The 26,002-nt window shown below is 42.4% G+C and overlaps 1 protein-coding gene across 6 annotated transcripts in view; it reads left to right on the top strand.

The window, feature by feature from the left end:
• rimbp2 (RIMS binding protein 2) overlaps window positions 1–22,726 on the top strand; it is a 104,864-nt gene extending 82,138 nt beyond the window's left edge. For 4 of the 6 annotated variants that reach the window (XM_037777961.1, XM_037777958.1, XM_037777960.1 and 1 more), the window contains 15 exons: window positions 2,310–2,482; window positions 3,588–4,241; window positions 4,652–4,801; window positions 6,201–6,362; window positions 9,046–9,813; window positions 10,948–11,059; window positions 11,561–11,686; window positions 12,941–13,122; window positions 13,317–13,485; window positions 13,610–13,672; window positions 13,972–14,075; window positions 15,156–15,182; window positions 15,692–15,763; window positions 17,318–17,452; window positions 20,471–22,726. In XM_037777961.1, coding sequence (XP_037633889.1) covers window positions 2,310–2,482; window positions 3,588–4,241; window positions 4,652–4,801; window positions 6,201–6,362; window positions 9,046–9,813; window positions 10,948–11,059; window positions 11,561–11,686; window positions 12,941–13,122; window positions 13,317–13,485; window positions 13,610–13,672; window positions 13,972–14,075; window positions 15,156–15,182; window positions 15,692–15,763; window positions 17,318–17,452; window positions 20,471–20,671 — 3,098 coding nt within the window. In that variant the 3' untranslated portion in view covers window positions 20,672–22,726. The remainder of the gene's footprint in view (window positions 1–2,309; window positions 2,483–3,587; window positions 4,242–4,651; window positions 4,802–6,200; window positions 6,363–9,045; window positions 9,814–10,947; window positions 11,060–11,560; window positions 11,687–12,940; window positions 13,123–13,316; window positions 13,486–13,609; window positions 13,673–13,971; window positions 14,076–15,155; window positions 15,183–15,691; window positions 15,764–17,317; window positions 17,453–20,470) is intronic. The other 2 variants (XM_037777957.1, XM_037777962.1) reach the window with 2 other exon arrangements.
• Window positions 22,727–26,002: the final 3,276 nt, after the last annotated feature.

Below are 26,002 nucleotides of genomic sequence, written 5' to 3'. Positions count from 1 at the left end.
ACAGTGTAGATAAAATATAGTTCAGGACATGTCATATTGGTGCTTTTTATATGAGTAAGTGCTATTTAACCTTTATTCAACATGGGAACTTAAGGAGACCAAAACTCCCATTGTTAAGATGGAAGCCGTTGAGAACACGAGAGACAAATGGGACATAACAGAGAGATTATGAAGTCAAGTAATGAATAGAAGAAAGGCAGAAAGGGAGTGAATAAAGGGAGGTGCTGAGAGAGAGTGAGGCTGAAGTTTGAATTGACATTTTCTTTTGGCAGCTGACAAGCTAACATGCTGCGAGTTCATTAAATGATCCATCTATTGAACATGTTAATTAGAGGCGTCTGAAATAGTGTCGGTATCGGTGGCGGACGGCTGTCAATAGGGAGGACATTGTCTGGAGGCTCTATATTAGGCTTTCGCACTCAGCACGACTTCATTACTTCTTAGAGATGCAGCATTTTTTATTAATATTAGTCCTGGAAATCAGTGTCTGCTGTTTGTGTCCGATATTAATGAAAGTGGCTCCACTGAAATATTCATTCATGCACTCCTTTCAGTTCTCAGAGGAGCTCCTTGTTTATGACAGGCGTGTTTAAGAGGAAATTAAATCTCCAAACAACCACTGCTGCCATTCCAAGACTCTGTGTGTGTGTGTTGACGCTCAGTGTAGAAATGTTGTGTTGATGGAGATTCTCGGACACACACAAGCGGCCGCACGTTGCTGCTGAGTGCTGACTGCATCTGCTCGCTCTCTCTCACTGTGTGACTGCAGGGGAGCAGCAGCACTGCACAGATGGGTATGTTGTTTAGTATGCAGGCAGTGCTGACAGATTGTGGAAATAGCAAACTGTGTTATTTTTTTTAATGCTCCATAGAATATTGTCAGCGAGAATCTGGCAACAGGATACTGCTGTACATACACTGATGGTCGCATGTTGGCAAACTTGGCTTTTGCAACCGACGTAACGCCTGCACCCGATAGGCATGTGAATGAATCTGGAAATAAACACACCGTGAACCCATACAGAGACGAGCATCAATCATTCTACAAATTACAATATTTGAATATAATAAATTAGGGCTGTTCAATATGATAATTTATCATCTTTCAATGGAATCATATCAAGATATCATGATTCGGGATGGGTATCATTAGGGTTTTTATTGATACTCTTATTGGTTCTTTTTCATTACTAAATAATTGTTTTTTAATATATTATTTAAAAAAGAATAAATTCAGAACAGGATTGAATTAATTTATATTTTAAATATAACTAAATATTTCAAGAGCAGCAACAGTAATGTTTACAACAGCAAATTACTATATAAACTCAATAATATCTTAGTGGAAACTAATCTAAAATGTTAATAATGTAAATATTATTCCTGAGTGAACTCAGTATCAGTCATTCCTCCTGTCCTCTGTCCTCCTCCCTCTGCTGATGTGATTCACTGCCTGCAGGTACTGCTGGTAGAGACAGGAGGGGCTGCTTTGTCTCAGCCAGCTGATACGTTAGTTTACAAGAATTTTAAGACACGTGGCAAACTAAGCTCAACAGTTAGACTATGTACAGACTGCTAATTAATGGTGTTAGCCGAGCTAGCGCGCTGTGCTTGTGTAAACATAGTGGCGGTGGATGAGAGACTGCGGACAGAGCAGATTGAAGCTGATTGAGCTTATCAATACTCCAGTCTTTAATAATTTAGTACCAGTGACCTAAATTGATAATAACATGCACATACTAAATCAAATTTCTCAGAAAATCTGAAATGTTTGCACTGAAGTTCTTTATTAAATGAGAAAATACAAAGTACTTTTCATTTGTCAAGTATTTAATTCACACAGGAGTTTACACAACCATGTGGTTATTTCATATAGACTATTTATTTATTGAATTACCAGAAAATATGCTATACCGTGATATATATTGTTATTCAGATTTCAAATTACCTATATCGGGATAGAAGATTTTGGAAGATCATAAATACTACATTCAGCTGTCACTGACTCAGTGCATCACAGCACAAACCAGCTGTTCATTTCAGTGAAATTGAAAATGCGTTTAAAATCATTTAGTATACATTATGTTTCTAATACAGTTCTTGATAATACCACGAGGTTAGGCTGTACGCATTACATCTAATACAGTTCCCCTAGAATGAGAACTGCCTTATTTCATACCACTGTGAAATGATTATTGAATAGTACTGTGGAAAGTCCATAGTACCGACGTCAGCACGTTATTTTTTGATCAGATAGGCAGAAATGGTTCAGCCGCTGTTGAGCTGTCTTTCTTTCTCTCCTTATCCAGTGTGTGTGTTGTGCTCCTCAGGGCCCCCTCTCCCTCCCCAGGAGGTGCAGGTTCAATGTGGTCAGACGCCGGGGGTCCTGCAGGTCAGGTGGAAGCCGCCGCTTCTGACGTCTTCAGGCACCTCCAACGGGGCCAGCGTGATTGGCTACGCCGTGTGCACAAAGGGACAAAAGGTACCAAATGTCACATTAAGTCCCTTTTTGGAGGCTTATAATATGTTCTTAGAATAAGGTTTTGCCTTCCTCAACGGTGACTTCTATGAGTAGTGCTCTATTGCCATCTCCTGGAGAAACGATATAATGCTGCTATCCAGCCCTCATGGATAAGCATCACTGAAGAGCAAAAAAGAGAGCTGTAACAGGCATCAGTATGACACCCCTTTCCCACAGAGAGCTATTGTTTTTGTTGTGTGTTTGTGTGCAAATGTGTCTATCAACCATGATGGTGTCCAGTTTCATTTTAAGCCAAAATCAGCATGCTGCATAGAGAGAAAAAGTGACCATTTTCCAACAGGCCTGAAGTGAGTGCTATGGTTTAAACGTGGTCAGTTCTGTAGCTCATCTACAAATCTGTGTGCTTTTTAGGGATTTTTAATTTTAAAGAGGACCTATTATGCTTATTTTCAGGTCCATACTTTTATTTTGGGTTACTACTAGAATTTGTTTACATGCTTTAATGTTCAAAAAAACGCTTTAGTTTTCCCATACCGACTGTTCTGAGCACCTTTTTTCATCCTTTGTCTGAAACGCTCTGTTTAAGCTCCTCTCCCTCCTCCCATCAAGCCTAGTCTGCTCTGATTGGTCAGCTGGCCCATTGTTGTGATTGGTCAACCACACCAAACTCTTCAGACTCCGCTCTAACTAGCTTTGTTTAAGGGCACGCCAAACTAGCTGCTAGGCAGGTATTATGCAAATGTGTTACTTGGTGACATCACCACGTTACGGAAGAAAAGGCGGGACTTCAGCAAGGCGTTTCCGGCAGTTCAGGAGCAGCGTTTCTGTGGAGGAGAGTTACTCCCTTTGACGTGGACTTTGAGCTTTGTAACTTTGCAGACCTTTTACATGCACAAAAACGATATAACACACTAAAGGAAAGGGAAAAAGCATAAAAGCGTAATAGGTCCTCTTTAATAATGAGGTATTTCTCTTCAGCTAACAGGTATGAGAGCTAGAAATGCATGAAGTTTGTATGATGGGAGGGTTTCAGAGTAAGTATTTTGCATGCTGACATTCTGAATTGCCCTTTGGTAAGGACTTTCTGCTTCCTTTGTGAATACAGATAGCAGAGGTCTTATACCCCACAGCAGACTATGTGACCGTGGAGTTAAACAGGATCCAGTGTCTGGAGGCCAGGGAAATCATTGTAAGGACGTTATCCACACAAGGAGAGTCCCAAGACTCGCCCGTGGCCATTATCCCGAACAATCTCCTGGGCTCCCCGCGCCTCTCCCACCGAACCACTGCACCTATGACCCACCCGCCGCCCCATCCGGTGCACTCGCAAACCCACCCTCCTTACCCGTCAACGTACCCCCCGAATCACCCCCAGCCCCAGGTGCAGCCTCTGCCTCGATCCCAGCCCCACACGCTGCCCCACGCACAACCGCACTCGCAGCCCGTCTGCCAGCCCCCTCCTCCTCCTCCTCATTTCCAGCGCCACCCCATGCCCACGTCCAAACCGTTAGTAAGTGCCAGAGAGCCAGAAACCAAAGAGCATGAGGTGGGCATGCGGAAAGCCCAGCCCTGGGAGCGATCCCCGTCTCCGCTGCCCCCCATGCGTGGACCCAACCTGGAGCCGCCGCACTTCCAGCCACGGCGATCGCCCTCTCCTCAGAGGATCCTGCCACAGCCTCAGGGAGTCCCCATCACCAACACCATCGCCAAGGCCATGGCCAGGGAAGCTGCCCAGAGAGTGTTTGCCGAGGGCAACCGGGTGCGTGGCGAATTTATTATATCAAATATAAAAACGATATATTATAACAGTATTCATCTTCATGTGATAGAATCTAACATTGAGCCTTTAAAGGGGAACTACGCTCATTTTCAAAATTCATGTGAATTTTGAAAATAGGCGTAGTTCCCCTTTAAATCAGATTTTTCATGAGACAAATGGAAATATTTGTCAGGATGATAAGATGACTTCGCTTGTTTCTGAAAATCAGCCTGCTTTAAAAGCCATCATCACAACAAGTATTGGTTTCAAGATAGAACTGTATGAAAATTATAATGAAACTACATTAGTGGAAAGTTGAAATAGCTCACCCACTTGTTTGAGAAAAAAAATTATGATTGTAGGAATGTTACACTAAATTATTTTGATCTTAATAACATTTCTTTTACCAGGTTGAGAAAAGGAACATCTTTAGTGAGCGAGGTAACTCCTTGCATCCAGTCAACTCTGACGAGGAGGAGGACGGCTACGACTCTCCTCATGCGAGGAGGAGAGGAGCCTCGGTGGATGAGTTCCTCAGAGGCTCAGAGTTGGGCAGACAGGTACGTTACAGAAAACACAGCAAGCAGACAATCAGAAGATGTGTATCACTTGTTTCTGGGAAAAATGTGGAATCAGTAACGACACATGTAGGCAAATCCCATCATATCAAATTGAAGCCCCTCTTAATGAGTAATTCTGCATTTGTATTGCATCAATATTATTATTGTATTTTCTAGAATCTTGTATCATTTTTACAAATACTTTTAAGGGAAGGAAGAAAATTGTTAACGAAACCAGTTACCTGAAATTTTACTTTGGCAAAACTTTTGCATCATTTTAGTGCACGATGGGCCTGATGCGAGAATAACTCATATGAACAGATTTGTTCTGAAGTGGCTTGTACGAGTGATTCAGGAGAACTTGCACTTGCATTCACCAATTTTCTCGTATCTTGAATTTCTTCTTAGGCACGAACACAATTTATGAGTGGTCCAGACCTGTCGTAGGAGTCATGTGCAATTAGTCTGCTGTTATCCAAACCTTTTTCACTAATGGATTGTATGTTTCATTAGTAGCAATTTTGAATTTGAAAATCCTATATAAATTAAACTAAATAATTATGTTGACATTATCCTGTTTGACTCGGCAATTCAAATTATAATACAATTCTAAATGTATAACACATTACATTTGCTATTGTATAACACTACAATATATGAATATGAACATCTCAAACTGCAAAACGACTTAAAATATGCACTAATTGAAGGTTAATTTGTCTCTGTAAATAATGAGGCCACCGGGGAGTGTAACCATGCGTCATGGCTGACTTAACTTCTTTAGGATGCGCGTCAGGCCCTTGGAGGAGAGCGTGTCTTTGGACAGCGTGCTGATATATTCACAGAGACAGACGAATGGGGCAGGACGCGTAGCCTTATATGGTATCATTGAGGCCTTAATTATGCTAATTCACAATTCTCACGAACGCGCGCTCATTTACACACAGGTGGCATTCATCATGTTTACACAGCTCATTTACACAGTTATCTGAAGTTAGGAGCGTTTGCTGAATCTGACGTGGCACACTCGTACGAGTTCACGCCACGAAAAAAGTAAGAGAAAGTTCTTGCATGAGGCCTAATGTGTAGCTATACAAGAGTTTTCACCAACACACACATCTTTGTGAACACCGCATTCCGGTTTTGAGTGGAAATCAGCCAAACTTGTTTACATACATCAATATCGGAAGCTAAAGATAGTTCTGTATGTTGGCCAGCCGATTGGAGTTTATAGCTGCTTCTGCACTTTTATGGAGGTGTCAGAGTCTTTAGGTGACAACATTGTGGTATTCTGAGTCTCTGTAGTGCGTAAGCATTTCCTCACAAGATAGAAACATAAGAATCTAAAAGTGACTACCTAATACGCTCCCTTTAAACTCTCTCTCTGGTTTTCCCTTAGCAACATCATCACCACTACAGCCACAGTGAGGAGTACCACACAGAGAGCAGCCGCGGTTCGGACCTGTCCGACATAATGGAGGAGGACGAGGAAGATCTTTACTCTGAGATGCAGCTGGAGGAGGGCCGTAGGCGCAGCATCAACTCTCACAACACTCTTAAGGTAGGTACTGCACACCTTCAGTCTGTAGCGGCCAGGGGGAGGAGATGGGGTGGTGGAGAGGACGGGGTTTAGGGAGGGAGGGTCTCTCTCACAGGCTCTACACCCAGGCCCGACGTGGCTTTGCTCGGCTGAGCTCCCCTGCCTTGTGTTAGCTGAATCAGCCTCCCCCACCCCAGCCTGCTCCTACACACCCCCCCACTCCTCCAGCACTGCTTTAGTCAATCACGGCTGAGCTCATGGGAATGGCTCTGTATACATAACTGTAACTGTACCGCATGCCAGAGGGGAAGGCTGTAAACTGATGGTTTGCATTGCATTTTGATGCTCTTTATTCTGCAACCAAAAGGAGTGTTACAAGTCAAATGTTAGACTGTGATATTGAAGTGCACATTTTTAACATACTGTACGGTATCAAAGGGTCATGGCATATCAAGTGCACATGGGAATCTCATTTAAGTGAGTACTTAAATGGAAATATTCACGCTTGTTTATGTCTGTCATGTCCTAATGTTTAATTTCTCTATTGTTGATGTAAATGTTTAACGTGATCCTGTCTTCATTTGGTCTGTCAGCGGGGATGTGTGGATGTAAAGGTGTAAATATGCCACCATGATACAAAAGCATCATATTATTAGGCTCGATTGAGATGAACTGTGCCTCGCCTGTAAAATAGACGACGTCAGGCGGCAGCAGCAGGCGGGTGGTGACAAAAAGCTGCGGTCAAGTCGGACAGTTTCCAGCCGTTTCTAGCAGCATTCAATGAATTTACAGGAAGTTTAATTTTTATGTCTGCCTTGTAAAGCACTTTTTAATGAGCACTCGATTTGATAAGTGCTATATGAATAACCTTCATTATCATAATTATTATTATGATTATTATCAACCACACAAGATTTGTTTACAGATGACTTCTTTATTACACAACATGAGACTAATAGCCTACAATCTATCATTAAATATTACAATTACACAGAAAGTTCGGACTTTCTACAACACGTGGTGTTTGCTGTCAAAACTAAGAGCCAATAAGCTCTTTGATCAGGCGACAGCCAGGCGTTTCCCATCATGTCCTGTCTCTTGCAGTCGGTGGAGAGCAACTGCGGCGCCTGACTCTAAAAACTGCGGCCGCCTCGATCTCATGAGGTCATCGTTGCCCACGTGTGCATGACGTCAGAGCAAGTCGGCATCAAGTCGGACACAAATCTAACCCGTATGCATTGCGCGGCGATCGCCGGTGATCGATGCTGCGCAGTCCCGGCTCATCTCCAACGAGCCTATTATGAGAGTGAGGGGTGCCGTAGTGGTTGATTGGTCCTCTGTATTAAACCCTCTGTAAACCCAAACAAGTGTTTTCAGTTACTCCGGCTGATTAGACCTCTGCTCAGGTTGATGGTAATCTATGAGGTCACGAATCTTCATCAACCAATAAGAGTGATAGAGGTGTAATTAGTCCCGCCCTAACAAGTGCAACAAAGCTAACAGGAGACTCAGGAAGATGTCCCTCAATTACAGTCTGTACACGCCCACACAGTCAGAGGTCTAATCAGCCAGATTAACTGAAAACACCAGTGTGGCTGTTCAGAGGCTTTAAAGTAGACTTGCTACCAGAAGTCAATACCAATTTAGTCAGGTAATCCCTGTGTCAATGTGTACAGCAATGTGGTGTTCATGAGGGGTAATCATTGGTATATTCAGGTATATTTAAATACACCAATGCTGCACCTCTTTTTTGTCATCGCCATCTATTTGTAAATCACTGTTGCACATTATCCATCCCCCCTTTATATTTCTGTAAAAACAGTATTATTTTAAAATATGTATAGTAGTGATATAATCATTTTAATTAGATATTAAGGAAATAAGGTAATAAGATGAATTGTCAAATTTGCTTCTGTTGTTGTTTTCTGTGAGCACATTGAAGGAAGTTGTGTATGTTTCACTACGTTTGTTGCTAAAGAAGTGTCCTAATCCAGTATGTCCTGAGCAGCTGATTCTGCCACTCTCAGCTTCATGTTTTTATTTTGTATTTTTTTTTTTATTACTTCATTTCATTCATGTTGATGTTTACATTTATCCCTCACCCGTGGCACTAACTAAGCCTGTCCCTTATGGTACATGTCCATAGCCCCCATCCTTTGCACACGTCTATGTAAGAAGCCATGCAATGCATTATGGTAGCGTGTCGTCCAATCAGGTCCCTAGTGTCTTGTGTCTTTTGGCAGCCCATCAAGCGTCCAGTGCTGAGAAGCAAGGCAATCCCTCGCGATAAACAACGTCCCTGTGGACATGTACCATTACTTTTTGTTTGGATATTTCTAATTTCTCACAAGCGACATTCCCTTTCCCACATTTAACCTCCGTGCACACGCTCCGTTTATCAGTTGTTGCTCCACATTTTGAGCCTTCACAGATTCCTGTTCAGAGCATGTCATTTCCTCCTCACGGAATGAGACTGCATGTCTTACTACATTGCCACAAATAACTAATTCTGTCTTTATTTTGTCTTTCCCCCCCATTTGTTCTATTCACATACTGTGTTGTTTCCTGCCTGTTCTAAAACCTCCGAAAAAAAAACACTTTTCAACCCTCCGCACAAAAAAAATCTAAACTGAACCTTTTTGAATTGAACTGACTAACTGAACTGTGAAATTGTGGAACTTTTGCCTCCCGGTCGCGACTGAAGGCGTATTACAAGCGTCAGGACTTAGCCGAGGAGAGGGACTGCTGGGACCTCCAGAGGGAGGTGGTGAAGCAGAAGTCGCTCCGCAGCAAGCGTCTCCACAGCATCCCCGAGGTGGCCGAGGAAGAGTCGGACTGCGTGGACGGCATGGGCCAGCGCCTGTGCTTCGAAGACGGCGGGCGGCCTGGAACGCCGCACACTCAGCGGAGGATGTACCCCCAGGACAACCACCACGCCCCCGGCAAGAACTCCCGCCACCTGCAGCGCCAACGCTCCTCCCCTCGCTTCACCGACAGCCGTTACTGCTACACCGCGGACGAGCGCAGCCTGGTGCGACCCAACCGACAGAACACCAAGAGTCCTGACAGCGGTTTGGACTGCGGCAGTGAGGAAGAAGGCTCTCTGGGCCGGGGATATCGAGGGTACTACGCTCACGGGAGCCCCATGCGGGGGCCCGTTCACATCATTCACTGTGAAGGCCCGGTAGAGAGGCGGGCGCTGGCTATGGGCCGTAAGAGAACTCTGACTCGCCAGTGCAGCATGGAGGAGGAGTACTCTGACCTCCCAGTGACTTCAGCCAAGTCGGTACACACGGGGGACTTTAGGAACAGGGAGCACTTTGGGCCTGGTCGGGAGGCCGGGCAGCGAAACTACTCCAGGGAGGGGGCCCTGAGCGAGGGCCGGCTGAACGAGCTGGACAGGGTCTATTACAGCCCCCACAGGGAGGCTAGGGCCCAGTCTTTGTCCAGGCTCAACCGGGACCAGCCGCTGGTGTGTGATTCAGACTTTCTGCTGTACTTTCCATCAGCAAGCTGCAGCCATTCTGTTTTCTTAATGTTGTCTGTTTTTCTTTACGGTTATCCCTCCCCTCCCTCTTTTCTTTCTTTCATTTGGCATTTTCATTTTCTGACAAGTGCTCACATGTTCACGTTCGGTCTGATTTGATGTTTTATTTTGAGTGCTTGTACTCAGAATGTCAGGTGGATTTTAAAGTAAAGCTTTCAATTACCTAAAGGCCATTTAACTTTGAAGAAGTTTTGACTTCTCATGTCTTTGAGGGGAAAGGTTCCATTAAGAGGACAGTCTCTGTGCGGTGCATGGGGGAGGGGGGACGCACTGCTCCCGTCTTCTCTTCCCCTGCCGGCCTCCATTTGTTGCTCTCCATGTGTCGCCCTCTAGAGCTGCAGCTGTGTCGCTCCACCTTGTGCTTGGCGCTTCTTCATCTCAGCATCTTCATTGCTTCAAGGCCAGATCGAGACTTCTGCAGCCCTGCGGGGATTCATTTAGCCTTCAACCCATACACATCATCTCTTGCTTGTCTCTTTCACTTGTTTCAGCAAAAAAAAAATGTCCTTCATCATTTTTTCATCTATTAAATGTTTTGATTGTTGTAATACAAAGCCCCAGGCTGAAGCTATAATGGCTTTGCTCATCTAACCACATATATCCATTCTCGATCACACTCCACTTTCTCTTGTTTCTCCTCATCACAGCTGGCTCATCACAGTCGTTCTTTCTTCTTTATTCTTTACTCATCATTTCTGTCTCTTTGTGCTGCCATTTGCTTTCTTTTCTCATCAAGGAGCTGACATGCACAGAACAAAACAAACCAAACAAATGGTCTTTAGCTAAACATCTGACCCTTCCTGACCCCCCCTCCCCTCAGTCCATGTTGTTGTGTTGGGGGTTGATTTGATTTACTTGTTTTGATGGTTTGTTGGGTTTCATTATTGTTTTATGGATTTGTTTTACTATTATTTTGCCTCCCTAAGGACAAATGGAAGTCATTTGCTCTTATGGTTTTTTATTTGGTTTAACAGGATTGTGGGATTCTTTTAAGTGTTATCTTCACGATGCAGGCGGTTTGTTGCTCTAACCTCTCGCCTTTTGTTTTTTACTCTAAAGATCATTGGGAACTCACCGTCGCATGGAAACGCTGACCGCCTGGACCACTCGGGGAGGTCGGGGAGGGTTCACATCGGCAACCCCCCTCAGCAGCGGCCCATCCCATCCATTGGTTAGTGAGGTCACCACACGAGGAGACGCGTCATCCCCCCACCTGCAGGGCCACTGATGTTTGTGCTATTTATACCATGTGTTTCCCTTAACCCATGTGAGCCGAGCTGTACATCTCTGCCCATAGAGCTTTAAAACAACCACGTAGACCTTTATTTTGTGGGGCGTTTGCGCGCCTCGTAGCTGTCCATCCTCACGAGCTGGATTCGCCAAAATGTTCACATGCAGGAAAGTTACACTCCCTATGCCTGTGTTTACTGTGGGTTAACATGTTTACCACGCAATTTGAACCTCCCCCGCAACAGTGCAAGCATTGCTGTTTTACACCCAGTGACTCCAGAGTGAAAACCTGTTGCCTTGTATACCCACCTCCCCCCCCACACCTCAGGGCAACCTCATCATCCTACTGTTCTCAGCATGAGTGAATGGGCCATGGGGTAGAGCAGAGTGTGTGTGTGCGGGGGATCTCTGACCGTAACGTTGTGATTGGTGTCTTCTGTAGAGATCACCATGGACAGTAACAGTGAGGGGAGTGAGGGGAACCTCTCACCCGTCAAGGAGGATGTTTACTATGGCAGTGTAGCTCGGCGCAGGATATGGCGATCTATGTCCTCAGAGGATCAATCTGGTATGTGGCGCAGCTGACAATTCACCTTGACAAAGGCCAAAGAGTCGTTCTTGAACACATGCAGTGATAATGGTGGTTCTGTGCTGGGCTTTGTTTAGCTTAGCTTTAGCTTAGCTGAATAAAGCTGACGGGGGAAGACAAGACTGGCCACTTTTCCCCGTTTTTTGGAGAATGAAAATCCCTTCCCTGTATGTACTCCTACACCCTCAATCCCAAGAAACCCCAACTCACTCCTACTCTTCCCGCTCACCCTCCATATCCACCGCAACTTAACCCGTCCTCCTCTTCCTTATCTTCTCCGCCACCTCCTCTTTTCCTTCTCCTCCCGCCTCCAGGAGCCAGTAGCCCCGTTTGCTTTAATTTTGCATGACCCCTTAACAATACAGTGAGAAGGAAAGACTGCCTTGTTGGAATCACTTGGTTGCACATTCATCAAACACGTTTCACACCATTGAAACACATTTGACATCTTCCAAAAAAACATATTTCAGTTGCTTGGTTAGCGTTGGTTGCAAAATCTCTGAGCCATCATTCAGACTTACAATCTGCCATTGAAACATTCAACATGGTGATCCATGAGAAGCATGGGGATCGGATATCAGGTTCATCCCTTCCTCCCTCACTGATATCTGCGCTGCCAGGAACTGCTGGGGCATTTGATGTGTCATCTCCCTTGAGAACGTTGCCCTTTTCTTTCGCTGCACATTGTTTCCAGATGTGGCCTAAAAAGCATGACCGTGCACCTGCATTTGATCATGTCCAATCCCCGGGAACGCATGCATGTTGATCAGCCTCTGTGAGATAAGGCAGTGAAACAGCAATGAACAATAGTGCAGTGTTACTTGTGTCCTCCTGGTGTGCACAGTCATTCAGTTTTCCCCTTTTGCACCCCCAAAATCTGCTTGTGTTTCCCGTCTGTGCTGTGTTGTACTGTGCTATCAGTGTGTTTAGAGACTCACGCCAGCAAGCAGAGATGTGTGAACGAAGAACCCCGATGTGCTTCGATTGAGCCTTTTAAAAAAAAAAAAAGCATCCTTTTGCTTCTTAGTGTGTGAATACAACATTTTTCAAAGAGATTAAAACTAAAAAGCGTAATTATCGCATTCGATCTCTGGCTCTTTTTTCACACATGCATCTCATCGCCCTCTCCCCTGTCAGCTCTAACAAAGAGACATCTTCTGCTCTCATTGCCTCTACAGCCAGCGTGGCTGTATAAGGCTGGTAGTAGCAGCAGAGGCCTCCTCTATGTTTCAGACGGCTTTGGCGGGCGCAGGCAGGGGCGGGGACGGCGCTCCCTGGATTACTACGAGGAGTCGGAGCCGGAGGAGATGACCCGTGTGTTTGTGGCTCTGTTCGACTACGACCCCATGTCCATGTCGCCCAACCCCGACGCTGCTGATGAGGAGCTGCCATTCAAGGAGGGCCAGATCATCAAGGTCAGTCTTGATTTGGGACTTGAGGGCAAAGACTTGAGACCTACTTGTGACTTGTAAAACAATGACTTGGTCCCATCTCTGGTCTTAGCTTGTACCTTCAGAATTACTTGTAGATTGTAGTAGTAGTAATGCCAATCCAAATTGCAGGTATTATGGTGTCCATCCTGTCCCCTGACACTTTGTTGTCCCTTTAGGTCTTTGGGCATAAAGACACAGATGGCTTCTACAGGGCGGAGGTCCGAGACCGCGTGGGTCTGATCCCCTGTAACATGGTCTCTGAGATCCAAACGGAGGATGACGACATGATGGACCAGCTCCTTAAACAGGGCTTCCTGCCACTCAACACTCCTGTGGAGAAGTTAGGTGAGACATCGTTTTTTTTTGCCCTTTTACCCTCTGTGTCTGAATGCTCTACTGAACTGCCTTTTACTGACACACGTCTCCTTTCCTATACTCTTCCGTCTTGTTTTTCTGCTTTCCTGTAAAGTGAACTGTGACCGTTTCAAAGATGGCCGCTCAATAAATCGCAGGTCCAGAAAGTCCAAGAGAGGTCTGTGTCCACTGAGATGCTCTTCTGCTTCATCTTTACTGCTTTTATTCACCTCTCACCATCCTTATTCATCTGTGAACTGCTTTTAGCTAATTTACACTATATTTCCTGTCGCTAAGCTTTCCCTAACTATAAACATAGGATTAGTTCACCTTAAGCCAGATGATCAGATGGGAAAGCTTGTTGGACTTGCATTATGCATCGTCACTGGTCATCACATCGTTCAGTAAAGTTTTCACATTATTCCCACTGATTTTTTTCTTTTCTTTTCTGTCTTGTCTTCCTTTTCCTCTCCGTAGAGAGGAACAGGCGGAGTGGCCGTCAACATCCGATGTCAACGCGGAGAATGGTGGCCCTGTACGACTACGACCCCCGAGAGAGCTCCCCTAACGTTGATGTAGAGGTACTGTCTGTCCTCTTGTGGCTCACAGCTGTTCACACTGTCTTCTTCATTCTCTGTCACCACCATCATGTTAAGAAATGCATAAAAGCTGTCAACGCACAACATATTGTGAGGTGCAAAGGCACAAAGATGAGGATATTCAATGTTTTGTTTATGTTAGTCAATTCAGAATTTAAAGGAATAGTTTGACATTTTGGCAAAATAGGTTTATTCACTCTGTTGCTGAGCTAGATGAGAAGATTGATTCCCCCTAAACTCAACCGAGTAGGTTTGTTGCCTAAACCTAAGGAGACTTCTGGCAGAAAGACCTGAAGGCAAACTTCTCCCATGTGTTCTCAACCAGTATAACATGAAAGTGGAATTAGCAAGCTTAAAGAGGAACTACATCCATTTTCAAAATTCATACATGTTATTCCTATGGTAAACGGGGGAACGTAACAATTGGGGGCTCGTCCAGGATAGAGGTAGTAACAATAAAATGTACCCAGGAAGGAGAGACGGGCGACGGATGTGTGCAAACAAAAACTAAAATTGTATTAACAATGAATGGAAAGTGTACAAAAACCAACTTAAAACTACTTTCTAACAGAAAGCGCAACTTAAATCTACAGCTCAGTACTACTGCAGTAAACACTCTTAATTCACTGCTGACTCCGGCATACATGCCAACCACCGACGTCAACACGCTGACAACAAGAATTGCCCCCTGCTAAGAAATAGTCTGGCACATGGCACGTGTTAATTAGTTTAGTTTTAGAGGTGCTGTTGGCAGATTGTGTTACCTTCAGACAGAACCAAGCTCGCTGTTTCTGCCTGCTTCCAGCCTTTATGTCAAGCTAAGCTAACCATCTCCTAGCTTCATACGAGTGGTATCAATCTTCTTATCTAACGCTTGGCAAGATGATGTCAAACTATTCCTTTAAGTGCGATTCAGGGCAATATGTACACAGGCGAGGTTGAATGAGGAGTTAGCATTGTGTGAGCTAGAGGATTGAATTACTTTCCCGTGCTGTTTTTTTTTGCCCCATCCCCCCCCGTTCACTTACTCTCACCTTTCTATTGGCACTGCCACCGACACAGTATGAGGGCAACAGACTGAATGAAGAGGTGAGTGAGGGTGAGGAGGGTACGGTACTGTCTGCTCTGTGTGTGTTTCCTCCCCCGTTTGTTGGAGTGCAAACGAGGAGGTGGGCTTCAGATGACGGGCCGCGGCCCTCTGTCCCTGGTGGTCATGAATACAGCCCCTCATGCATCGCCTGAGCCAGCATCTCCCCTCCTTGGTTTGGTCCTTTGTGTCGACCTGTCTCCTACATACTGTACATACGCTATGTTTGGTTTGTCTGTTCTCGAAAAAAAAATCCCGTAGGACAGATGTGCCCAGTGTGTTGCAATCCTGTCTTCAAAGTTCCAACATTTGATGCATTTACAGTTGCAACAGTCCGTCCGCCGAGACTGAATTGACAAGATGCATCACATTGATTTGGAGAAGGAAGCACAGCATTTCAAACTCATCAAACCCCAGTACATTTGATGTTTTAGAAAGTCTTCTACTGCTGTAAACAACAAGAGAAGTACAACAAGCCAAACGTATCTCAAGGCTCTTTCTTCTTTGGCAGGCTGAACTGACTTTCTGTGCCGGTGACGTCATCACAGTTTTTGGTGAAATAGATGAAGATGGCTTTTACTATGTGAGTGCTAAACGCTTCTATTTCCACGTCTGTTTAGCATCTGTTTCTGTTCTTTTCCCCTGACTATTTAGTGCTCAATACATCCTTATAGATGTACTACAGTAGGTACAGTTTTACATAAAACACATCTGTGCAAACATAGCGTTGTGAAGTGGGAGGACTCATTTAAGGTACAGTAAAAGTGTTGTTCATTTTCTGTTTCGACAAAAATTTAGTTTAAGCACTTCCAGGGCTTGGGTAATGCATGAAATTCTCCCTGTTGAATCATCTGTATAAAAGAGGAGCAAATGCTTAAAGCCTCTGAACACCCACACAGGTGATTTCAGTTGATTATTTCTGGCTGATTAGAGCTCTGCTCAGGGCTGTGTGGGCGTGTATAGACAGTAATTGATTGACAGATTCCTGAGTCTGTTAGGGCGGGACAAATTACACCTTTATTATTCTTGTTGGTAGATGAAGATTAGTGACTTAATACATAACCAAAAAAGCTCCGGCCCACTTTCACCCTGAGCAGAGGTATAACAGCCATAATAACTGAAAACACCTGTGTGGATCTTAAGAGGTTTCAAGAAAGAATATAGTTCATTGATAAAAAGACAAAGGCGTAGGTAATAGCATGTTTTGCAATGACAAACCTCTGATTCACGCCCCTGACTGGAGTTTGTGACACTTCTTTGGATATCAGAAACAAAGTAGAACTAATTTAAACTTGTGGCAATAACTTAAACCTATATAAATGATTTAAAAAAAAAATAAATAAATTGTTTAAAATAGGACATATTATGCTTATTTCCAGGTGCATACTTGTGTTTTGGGTTTTTATTAGAACATGTTTACATGAAAAAACGCTGTTAAAAAGCCCAGTCTGCTCTGATTGGTCAGCTGGCCCACTGTTGTGATTGGTCAACCGAACCAAACTCTTTGGGCTCCGCTCCATCTCCGCATGAACTAGCTTTGTTTGAGGGCGTTCCAAATTAGCCGTTTTTTCTAAATGTGTTACTTGGTGACATCATCACGTCATGGAAGAAAAGGCGGGACTTCAAGCGAGGCGTTTCAGGCAGTTCAGGAGCAGTGTTTCTGTGGGAGAGTAGCTCCCTTTGGCGTGGACTTTGGGCTTTGTAACTTATGCACCAAAAATTATATAACCCATTGAAGGAAAGCAAAAAAGCATAATAGGTCCCCTTTAATATATTGTGAAACTATCCAGGAAGCAAATGGTCAGTAGAGTTAGGAAGCGGGAGGAGTTATTTTGGGCGCCCCTGGTTCTGGAAGTATTAATTTTTCCCATAGACAATGTTATGTGACTCACGGTTGGAGCACTAGCATCAACTGCATTGGAAAATATCTGGTTCTTTGATAAAAAGGCGACCGTACAAGCTTGTGTACATGAAGACTTCTCGCGTCAGCAGTTCCTCCCATCTCTCAACTCTATCACCGCTTTAATTTGACATCTTCTATGCACCTCCTCAAAGTCTGAGGAGAAACTGTTAAACTGTTGGGTAACACCTAAAGTCAAATCCAGCAGAGGTCTCACTGTCCTTGTGTACTCCTCAGGGCGAGCTCAATGGACACAAGGGACTTGTTCCTTCCAACTTTCTAGAAGAAGTGCCTGATGATGTAGAGGTTTTTCTCACTGACTCACCATCTCGATACCCCCAGGACACTCCTGCACGGATAAAGACCAAAAGGGTACATGCTCCTTCGCAGTACTAGCCCTCTGTCATCCATTTACTCCTTTCAGTTCCCTCTATCTCCTTTAGTACCGTGTCTGTGCGTGCGTGTGTGTGTGTGTGTGCGTGCGTGTGTGTGTGTGTGTGCGTGCGTGTATGTGTGTGTGTGCGTGTCTCATTGAAGTACAATGGGATTTCTGACTTTGGAGCATTAACACTGTAAATAAATAGATGTCTAAGATCTATGAAAAAAATAAAACTTTAAGACTAATACTTGACAGAGGTACTTTTATTTTTCATGTTTACTGCTGTGAAAGGGGGGAAGTTGTGCATTGTATAATACATGGATCTACTGTATTCATAAAGCATTCTCAATGAGAGTAAAATGGGGAGGGGGGCGGGTGGGACGCTCCTGTGACTTTTTACATGTTGTCATGTCTTGAAAAAACAGCAGTTAACACTTTTTTGCACATGCATATTTAGCATTCTAACAGATGCTTTATGAATATATTCTGTGTTTGATCTCAAATAATTTCTAATAGAGTAAAATAGTTTTGTTGTACTGAAAGATGAACTATGTAGTCTGTAGCGCAGCATGTTCTATAGTCCAGATGCATGAATTCTTGAACATTTTATATAAAGATTAAGTCTAGTGTAGTACAACTTTTGTATCTGCTCCTGAACGCCTTGTTTTGTATATTGCTTTCTTGTAAAGTAGCACGCAAAGGGTCACTTAGCCTATGTTGCCATCAGAGAATAATTTCAGAAGTAATTATTTACTAACTGTAAATATGTGATGTTATTTTTGTGTTTAACAAATAATGCAAATTGTTGAAATATAAATAGGTGTCATCAGATATTTCTTTCCTTGTGTTCTAATTTGCCATTTTGTCATATTGCAAACTATTGAAATGCCATCACCATATATTTTTTTTTTATTTCTTTTCCTCACCCGCTTGGCAAAACAGAAGAAGAGTGTTCATTTCACACCTTAAAGGCTCTGTTTCCGTCACGTAAGTGAGCAACTGAGGATACCACGATTACGCTCCCCTCGTCTAATGCAGATGACATGGGTACCCTTAGCTTCTGGTATGCAACATGTATACTTTATATATGACATTCCTTTAGTGCTGCTATGCCTTTAGGTAGTTTCCTCTTTGTTCCACCAAAACACTCAGTACTGTTTGTTGGTAGGAGATTGTGACCCCAGCCAATGCATTAGACAAGAAGTATGGTATCTTCAGTTGTTTCTCTGAGTGTTGTACATGACAATGTCCGTCTCCTGCAATAAGTCTCCTGCTGTAACTCATGGTAAGCTAAAAGGCCATTGTTGTACAATTACTGTACCTTCAAAAACGTTCAGTTAAATTAACTGTTGATTAATGGTACTAACATTTACACTACTCTCAGTGCAGTGTGGCATGCTGCATTCTAGAAAGAAAACCAGAAAATTCTATGCAAAAAACCCAAAGAGAAACATAAAAATCTTTCATTCAATTTGTATCAAATCAGTTAGCATTTTGGTTTTCAAATCAGTGCTCATTTTGAAGATGAACTATCAATTAGATTGCCAACTACAGTGATAGTTATTGGTTTAAAGTGAGACTATCGGACTTTTGCTGAGCGGCTTCTACGAATGACGATTATGAGATTTTAGCTGCCTTCAAATGGGCTCGTGTTTACCGCGTTCACGAGAAGAGTCCATATGAACCCTCTTGTGGTATTCACAACCTCTGAAGTGGAAAGTTTGTGAAAGCTCCGAGTTCACGAGTTGTGACGTGTTTGTTGACGTTGCCAGAAATGTCGAAAAGCCATGAAGTTAATTTTTCAGTGCATAATTACTTAATATATTCTAATTTTAGTCGTACATTGTTTTTCGGAGGAAAATGTTGATATTCCCAACAGTCTAATCTTCTTTTTCCTCCGTCGTTATGTTATTATAACCGCTAAATTGTTAGCCTCTGTGGCTTCTAGACAATGACAGTAACGTTAATATTGCCGTTGCTTCTCACGACTTAGCCACTTGAACGCTAAGCGTATCGTGTACACGACTAAACACGAGCTCACGAGTTTCATTCGAAGGCACCGAATGCTACGCTACTTTGTAGCATTTCGCTAAAATGCTAAGTTATCGTAACAGTAGCGCCGTAGTGGTGGAGAGTCATGAAGTCAGAAAACTGACACATTAATGTCCATTATACAGCAATATCCACCTGAAAGTTTGCTAAATGTTTGCTAACACTAGCCACCATAAGCTACTAGTCATACCAGACCAAGTAGCGCTGTAGCAGAAAAAAAAACCCCTGAGTGTGTTGAATTGGGCGATGGCGCGTTTTTTTCTGAAGAACTTTTCATTTATAAGTGTCTTTTCTCAAAAGTTACACCGTCTCACTTTAAACTCAGTATAATAAAACACTGAACAAAGCAGAATGATTTTGATATGTCACATGTTCTGGTGTTTAACACACATATTCTATAGTTAAATACAGATATCACATAAATGGAATCTTTGACCATCTGTCTTCCCAAAGTGCAATTTAAAGGAGCCTTTTAGCTCATGATTACAGAAAAGGAATAGTGACTAGTAGTTCTCTGTAACCCAGTTGTATCAGTAAATATCTCTATATATATATATATATTTAAGGGGGAAGGAAAGTGAATGTGATATAAATATGTCCCACTTGTCCCAAAATGCAAATGTATCTGTTGATGTGAGAGGAACTGCCCTGCCCCTTGATATCCATTGTTGGGGATTGTTGTGTCACCTTACATTGATGTGGAAGTTAGTCAATGTCATTGCTTAAAATTCTGTGTTGTTGTAGCTTATCCCTAGCAGCTTCATAAAAAAACAAAAAACACTGTTTCTACGTGACAGTGGGAGGGGGATGGAGGGAGTGTGTATATCCATAGACTTCAGAGCTATGGTGGCCCCCAAGAGACAGAAAGGACTTAAGAGGAGGAGGGGAGTAGTGACTGAGGTGTGAGAGACGGCTGGCTTTTTAACACCCTCAACTGTCCCTTACGGGTCTCCCATTAGGTTCCGCTGGAAAAATCGGGTCCGCCCAGAAGAGCAGGCTCTCCCACAGTGCGTCCACGCATCCCTGGCTCCGGCCCGGCCACCGTGGGGCCCGGCAGTCCCATCAGGGCCCCACTGGACATGTACTCCTCTTCCAAAAAGAAAAAGGGACTGCTCTCCAAAGGGAAGACACTATTGCAAAGACTTGGCGCTGTAAAATAACTTCTCGACTCCTTGTAGTGTTACAAAAAAAAATGGAACACAGTGGACAGGTGGCATTTGTGAGCTTAGCAAATGCTTTATTCTTGTACATCTGTTGTATACTAGGATATTTGTATTTTGTTAACAGTATCAACTACATATTTTCAATAACGCATTTCATATTATGATCCCGAGACGTCGTGGTGTCGGCCGAGTATTGAGTATCTTACCTCCAAGTCTCTGACTGATGTTTTGCTGTAGACAGAGACAGGGCCCCGGGGCATTCTCCATTTTTGCACCTGGTCAAATCCGATGGCACTTAATACGCCGCCGCCATTACGAGTCTGACCATTGTCTCTGTGTACGGACATCAGAATGTCATTCAAACACTGAGGGATCAATTAAACATTGAGAGTCCATTTTTGAATCCGAAGATGGACTTGTTCAAAACAGCCAGTCACGTACAGTAAACTGTACGAGAGGTTTGCATGCTTTACTTCAGCACATTCCCTCCTGACCCCCATGAGAGTGCATGCAATGTGATAGGACCTGGAGCATGCAGTACTTTAACGGCTGCACAGTAGCCTATACTGTGACAAATCAGCAGAATTAACTCCTTGTCTATGTGATAGAGGCAAGTGTTCCCCCCTCACAAACATGTCAGACACCTACTAAAACAAGCACATACTGTACCTACTACAGGGTCTCTGCATTAAAAATCAGCCTGAATGGAAATGCATAGTCGATCCAACCTCCATGTATTTGCCTTATAATCGCACAACGGTTAGTACTTTGCCCAGTAGAGCAGTAGTGCACTTCCATGCCCTACTATTCATTTTATTGTTGCTACTTCATCAAAATCTGTTTGCAGATCCTGACTTGTGACGTGCAGGGTATTGTGTGACTGTCTTGATTTCCAGAGATATTACATATAGCCGTCCAAGACTCCTGTTGTTGACAGTCTATCATCTATAGTCAAGCCCAAAAAAAGAAAATATTTTTTATCTTAGAAGATAGATAATGAAAAAGGGCGTACTAATTTTTGAGGAGTGAATGAAGGGACTTTTTTTTTTTATTTGAGTTCACTGTTTTTGATGCCACACTGATGCACATCTGATTTAAAACAATGACTACTCTACAAAGGAAACCATGTTACGTAAACAGAACAAATATAAGTGATATAGCATCAGCAAGTCCAGTTATTGTACTGCATTTGATTCATAACATGCAACACTTTTGGGCTTCACTAGAAGACTAAAGGTCACAGTAGTTGACGGCGAGACACAAGGCTACCTCTACGCTGCCCCTCCACCCCAAAATCTATTAGATCTGTTTATTCAAGCCAATCTGTCATCGATGCCTGTTCAGTGTGTCCCGAGTTAGGTTGGTGCAGGATACAAGTACTGTATATCAATATCTATATATATATCTACACCTTAATGTAGAGTAGTGAATGTATGATGAATTGAAAGCCAATGTATTTTCAAAGCTGCCCAAAAGGATTGTGCAGATGTCCCGTCTTTGTGCGTGAAATGAAACAGTCCACCTTTATTTCCTCACACCATTCTTGTTTTCCATTTCATCCTCATGTATCTGAAAAATCGAGCCTATTTTTTCTACACACAAAGAGTTGAACTGAAACTGCCAAAAAAGAATGTATGCAAAACATTCTGTAATACTTTCTGTACAATTCTCGGCCGAACAGCCATGTTGACCTGCGGTAAACTGATGTACACCTGTTCCTATTTATGGACCATGTCTTCAGACATTGCTTCTGTTCATTTTTGAGTGACTGTTGCTCTTTTTGTACTTTGTCCATTTGTAAAATTGTTTTTAAATGTTTATACTTGATTTTCAAACTGCCTTTTTTGTACATTTAACTTTATAATCAAACAGTGCAAGCTTTCCCCATGGTGTCTTGAAGACCATATCGTTTAAAAGTCTGCAATTGTGTGCTAGCTTTATGATAAGAATTATCAGCCTATATTGATGGTTACAAATTATTGTGTGGGTGTGCATGTGCAATCTTTTCTAAAAAAAAAAGAAATCTAAATAAATTTGATATTTTGTAATGTTTGCATGTGTGATTTAACTTAAAACGAAATGACGTACCACATAAACAAATGTTTATTAGAACCATTCGGAACAGCAATAACTATGACAGAGTATTAGGGCCACATTGAGGGAAAAAAAACCTGAGATTTTGAGAATAAAGTCATAATATTACGAGAAAAAAGTTGTAATTTAATAAGAATAAAGTCAAATTATAATATGTACTACATACTACACACTAATATTACGAGAATAAAGTCATAAATTTACGAGAAAAAAAATAATTTCCTCCTCCACAAAAGAGTCAGTTTCCCCCGGGTTCTTGTGTTTTTTTTTTCGGAATAAACGCAGTTTCTTGCACAATCTTTTCAAGGTCCTGATACTTATGATAATATGGTGCTGCAAAAAGATAAAAATAAAGATAAAGATAAGTATTTTGTTATTTCTGAAACCTATACTAAAGTATAACTTCACAAGATGCTCCACGTTCCTCATTTTCACACAGGCTGCTCTATTTCCGCTCTAAAATAATAACACTCATAAAATACTACTTTATAATATTATGACATTATTCTCATAATACTACGACTTTTTTTCTCTTAAGCTTATGACTTTGTTCTCATATTATGACTTTTTTCTTGTAAATTTATGACTTTATTCTCATAATATTCTGACTTTTTTCTCGTAAACCTCTGACTTTATTCTCATATTACGATTTGTTTCTTGTAAACCTAAGACTTTATTCTCATAATTAATTATAACTTTTTTTTGTGAACCTATGACTTTATTCTTATATTACGACTTTTTCTCGTAAATTTATGACTTTTTCCCTTAAACTTTTGACTTTATTCTCATAATATTACAACTTTTTCTCGTAAACTTATGACTTTATTCTGATAATATCTTTATTCTTTTAATATTATGACTTTATTCTTGAAATCTAAGATTTTTTTTTTTTCCTCAATATGGCCCTAATACTCCGTTGTTAATAACAGTACCAAGATGTTGACCCATATGAATCTTATTACTAACCAAAATGTGACATTTTAGCCCACTTTTACTCCCCAATATGGAGGACAGCCATCGCTACAAATCACCACGAGACTCACAAAACTTTGCTTACATATTTTTCTGTACTCAAAAAGACAAAAGCCAACATCAACTTACATTGGTAATTAAGTTCTAAGTGAATACAATAATGACATGTAATCTTTGAAATATTTCTCATTTCAGGATCGGCTTGCTTTAACTCTCACAGATCAAGTTACTTGTGACATTTTGCTCTGAACAATCATCTACTTTAGTGCATTTCTGTTACTGACATTACTGAAGGGTTGCTGAAATAATTAATCAGAAAAGCATATGGTCTACTTTTTTAAGCCCAGTGCTGTTGTGTGTGGATTTTTTTTTAAAGTACAATCTCAACTGTGACCACTAGATGTCAGCAAAGCCCGCACAGTATCTATACAGACTCCAAAACCTACTTCACTGAGTCTCTGATGAAACTCAGGGCTCTGATACTGTTGATGTTTTATAAATCAGCAACAAACTGACAAATATCCAGTTGAGCTTTGAAGTCATAGCTCAGTGTGAACCACAATAATAGTAAGAATATTTACCCAACATGTCACATTGACTTCCAGTAGCCTACTGTATATAGTAGCCTACACTGTATAACGTCCAGTTCAACATTATAAAACAAACTCTAATATGATATGGTACTTTTACATAATGTCAGGTTTAAACACTTAGTGGGTAAACAGTGTGATGGTTGATTCAACCTTTTACTATATAAATGCTGAATAAATTAGCCATAAGGGGGCATGTAAATAAGACCTCGATGGATTCAGACTGAGGGTATGAATGAAAATAAACTATGGCCATGATTTTTCCTAAAAGTATTGAATGTTGAATGAAGCATTGAGACACATTTATGATGATGTCTCCAAAGAAGACTAAGAAGGCCTTGTTTATGAAGTTGTCATCTTCTTTCCTGTGAAGTTTAACTTGTGACTATAATGAAAAATGATTCAGATATGCAAGTGTTGAGAATACTTTTACAAAAGGTACCTGATCACAAGCTGTTATTTCTCTACCAACCTTTTCTTCTCCTCTCCATATTCTACCATTTGAAGCTGAACTTCAGCACCTCAGAGGGCATTTTTAGGAAGAAGTACGCAGGTCTTTCATGTCTGAGATCTAAGAGTGATTACAGATTCACACCTGATGGACCAGCCTGGGAGGGGAAAGGGGCATTAGAATCATCAAGCCTGATTGTGTGGTTAAAAAAAGGGGAAGTAAGTCACACTGAGAGCCACGTAAAACACAGAAATCCACTCGGGTGTATGTGTCTATGAGCATATGAACAGTTACAGATGCAATTCGACACTACACACGATGTTGTCAAATGCTTAACAATATGAACCTGACATCCAGTACTGTAAAAGCTTTGGTAAAATAGAAAAAAAAATCTCTTAAAAAACAACAAAGGCCACTGAAAAAAAGAGTCAGAATGAAAGAAAAAAGAGGAAAACGTGGCCAGTGTGTGGGGCTGCGAGTCGAGCGGTGTGGGTCTGAGGAAGGTGCACCCTGCCAGGGACGTTTATGAACGCGCTTCAGGCTTCAAGCTTTGCCCTGCAACCCCCCAGCAGTGTGGATTCCACGCGTACGCTAATCACGCTCTGTGAGATACTACGGCCCCAAAGCTGATGAAAGGAAACATGCAACACGGTTAGTATATCAAACTGGCTGCACTTTCACAAAAAAACACACTCCCTTCATTCATTTCTTTATTATCACCACAAACCGAGGATGCCACCATCACCATCACCATCCCTGTCATCTGTATTATGATATTCATAGCATTCACTTCCTGTGTCAAACGTTCAAAACAAAACAGGATCAAAGCTTCGGTTTCGACAAAAATCACAGTGGTCCCATTAAGCTCGAGCTCCTGATTGCAAAAGCAGAACAAGAGGGGATTCTGGATAATAAGGATCTACGGTGCCATGATATCAGTAAGCGGGTTAGCAAAATTAGATTATTCGCTTGCCTGCCGTGGAACCTAATCTGCTCTGCATCACTGTGCTCCCCCTTAAAAAGACGCAGGCACCGACTGCATCACACACACAAACACTTGCACCGTGGGTTTCTAAGCCCGTGCAGAATAAGCAGTCAAACAGTGAGTTGAATCTAAAACAAACTGGTGCTCTATTTGTGGCAAGAGTGGTGGGGACAGGAAGTTGGAAGTAGACTAGTCGACAACGCCACCTGGGGACTTGCACCCCAGGAAATACTCAA

The sequence above is a fragment of the Sebastes umbrosus genome, chromosome 8 (assembly GCF_015220745.1).
Source record: "Sebastes umbrosus isolate fSebUmb1 chromosome 8, fSebUmb1.pri, whole genome shotgun sequence".
Lineage (NCBI taxonomy): Eukaryota > Metazoa > Chordata > Actinopteri > Perciformes > Sebastidae > Sebastes > Sebastes umbrosus.
The sequence above is the reverse complement of the archived record's forward strand: the minus strand, read 5'-3'. Positions and strand labels throughout refer to the sequence as shown.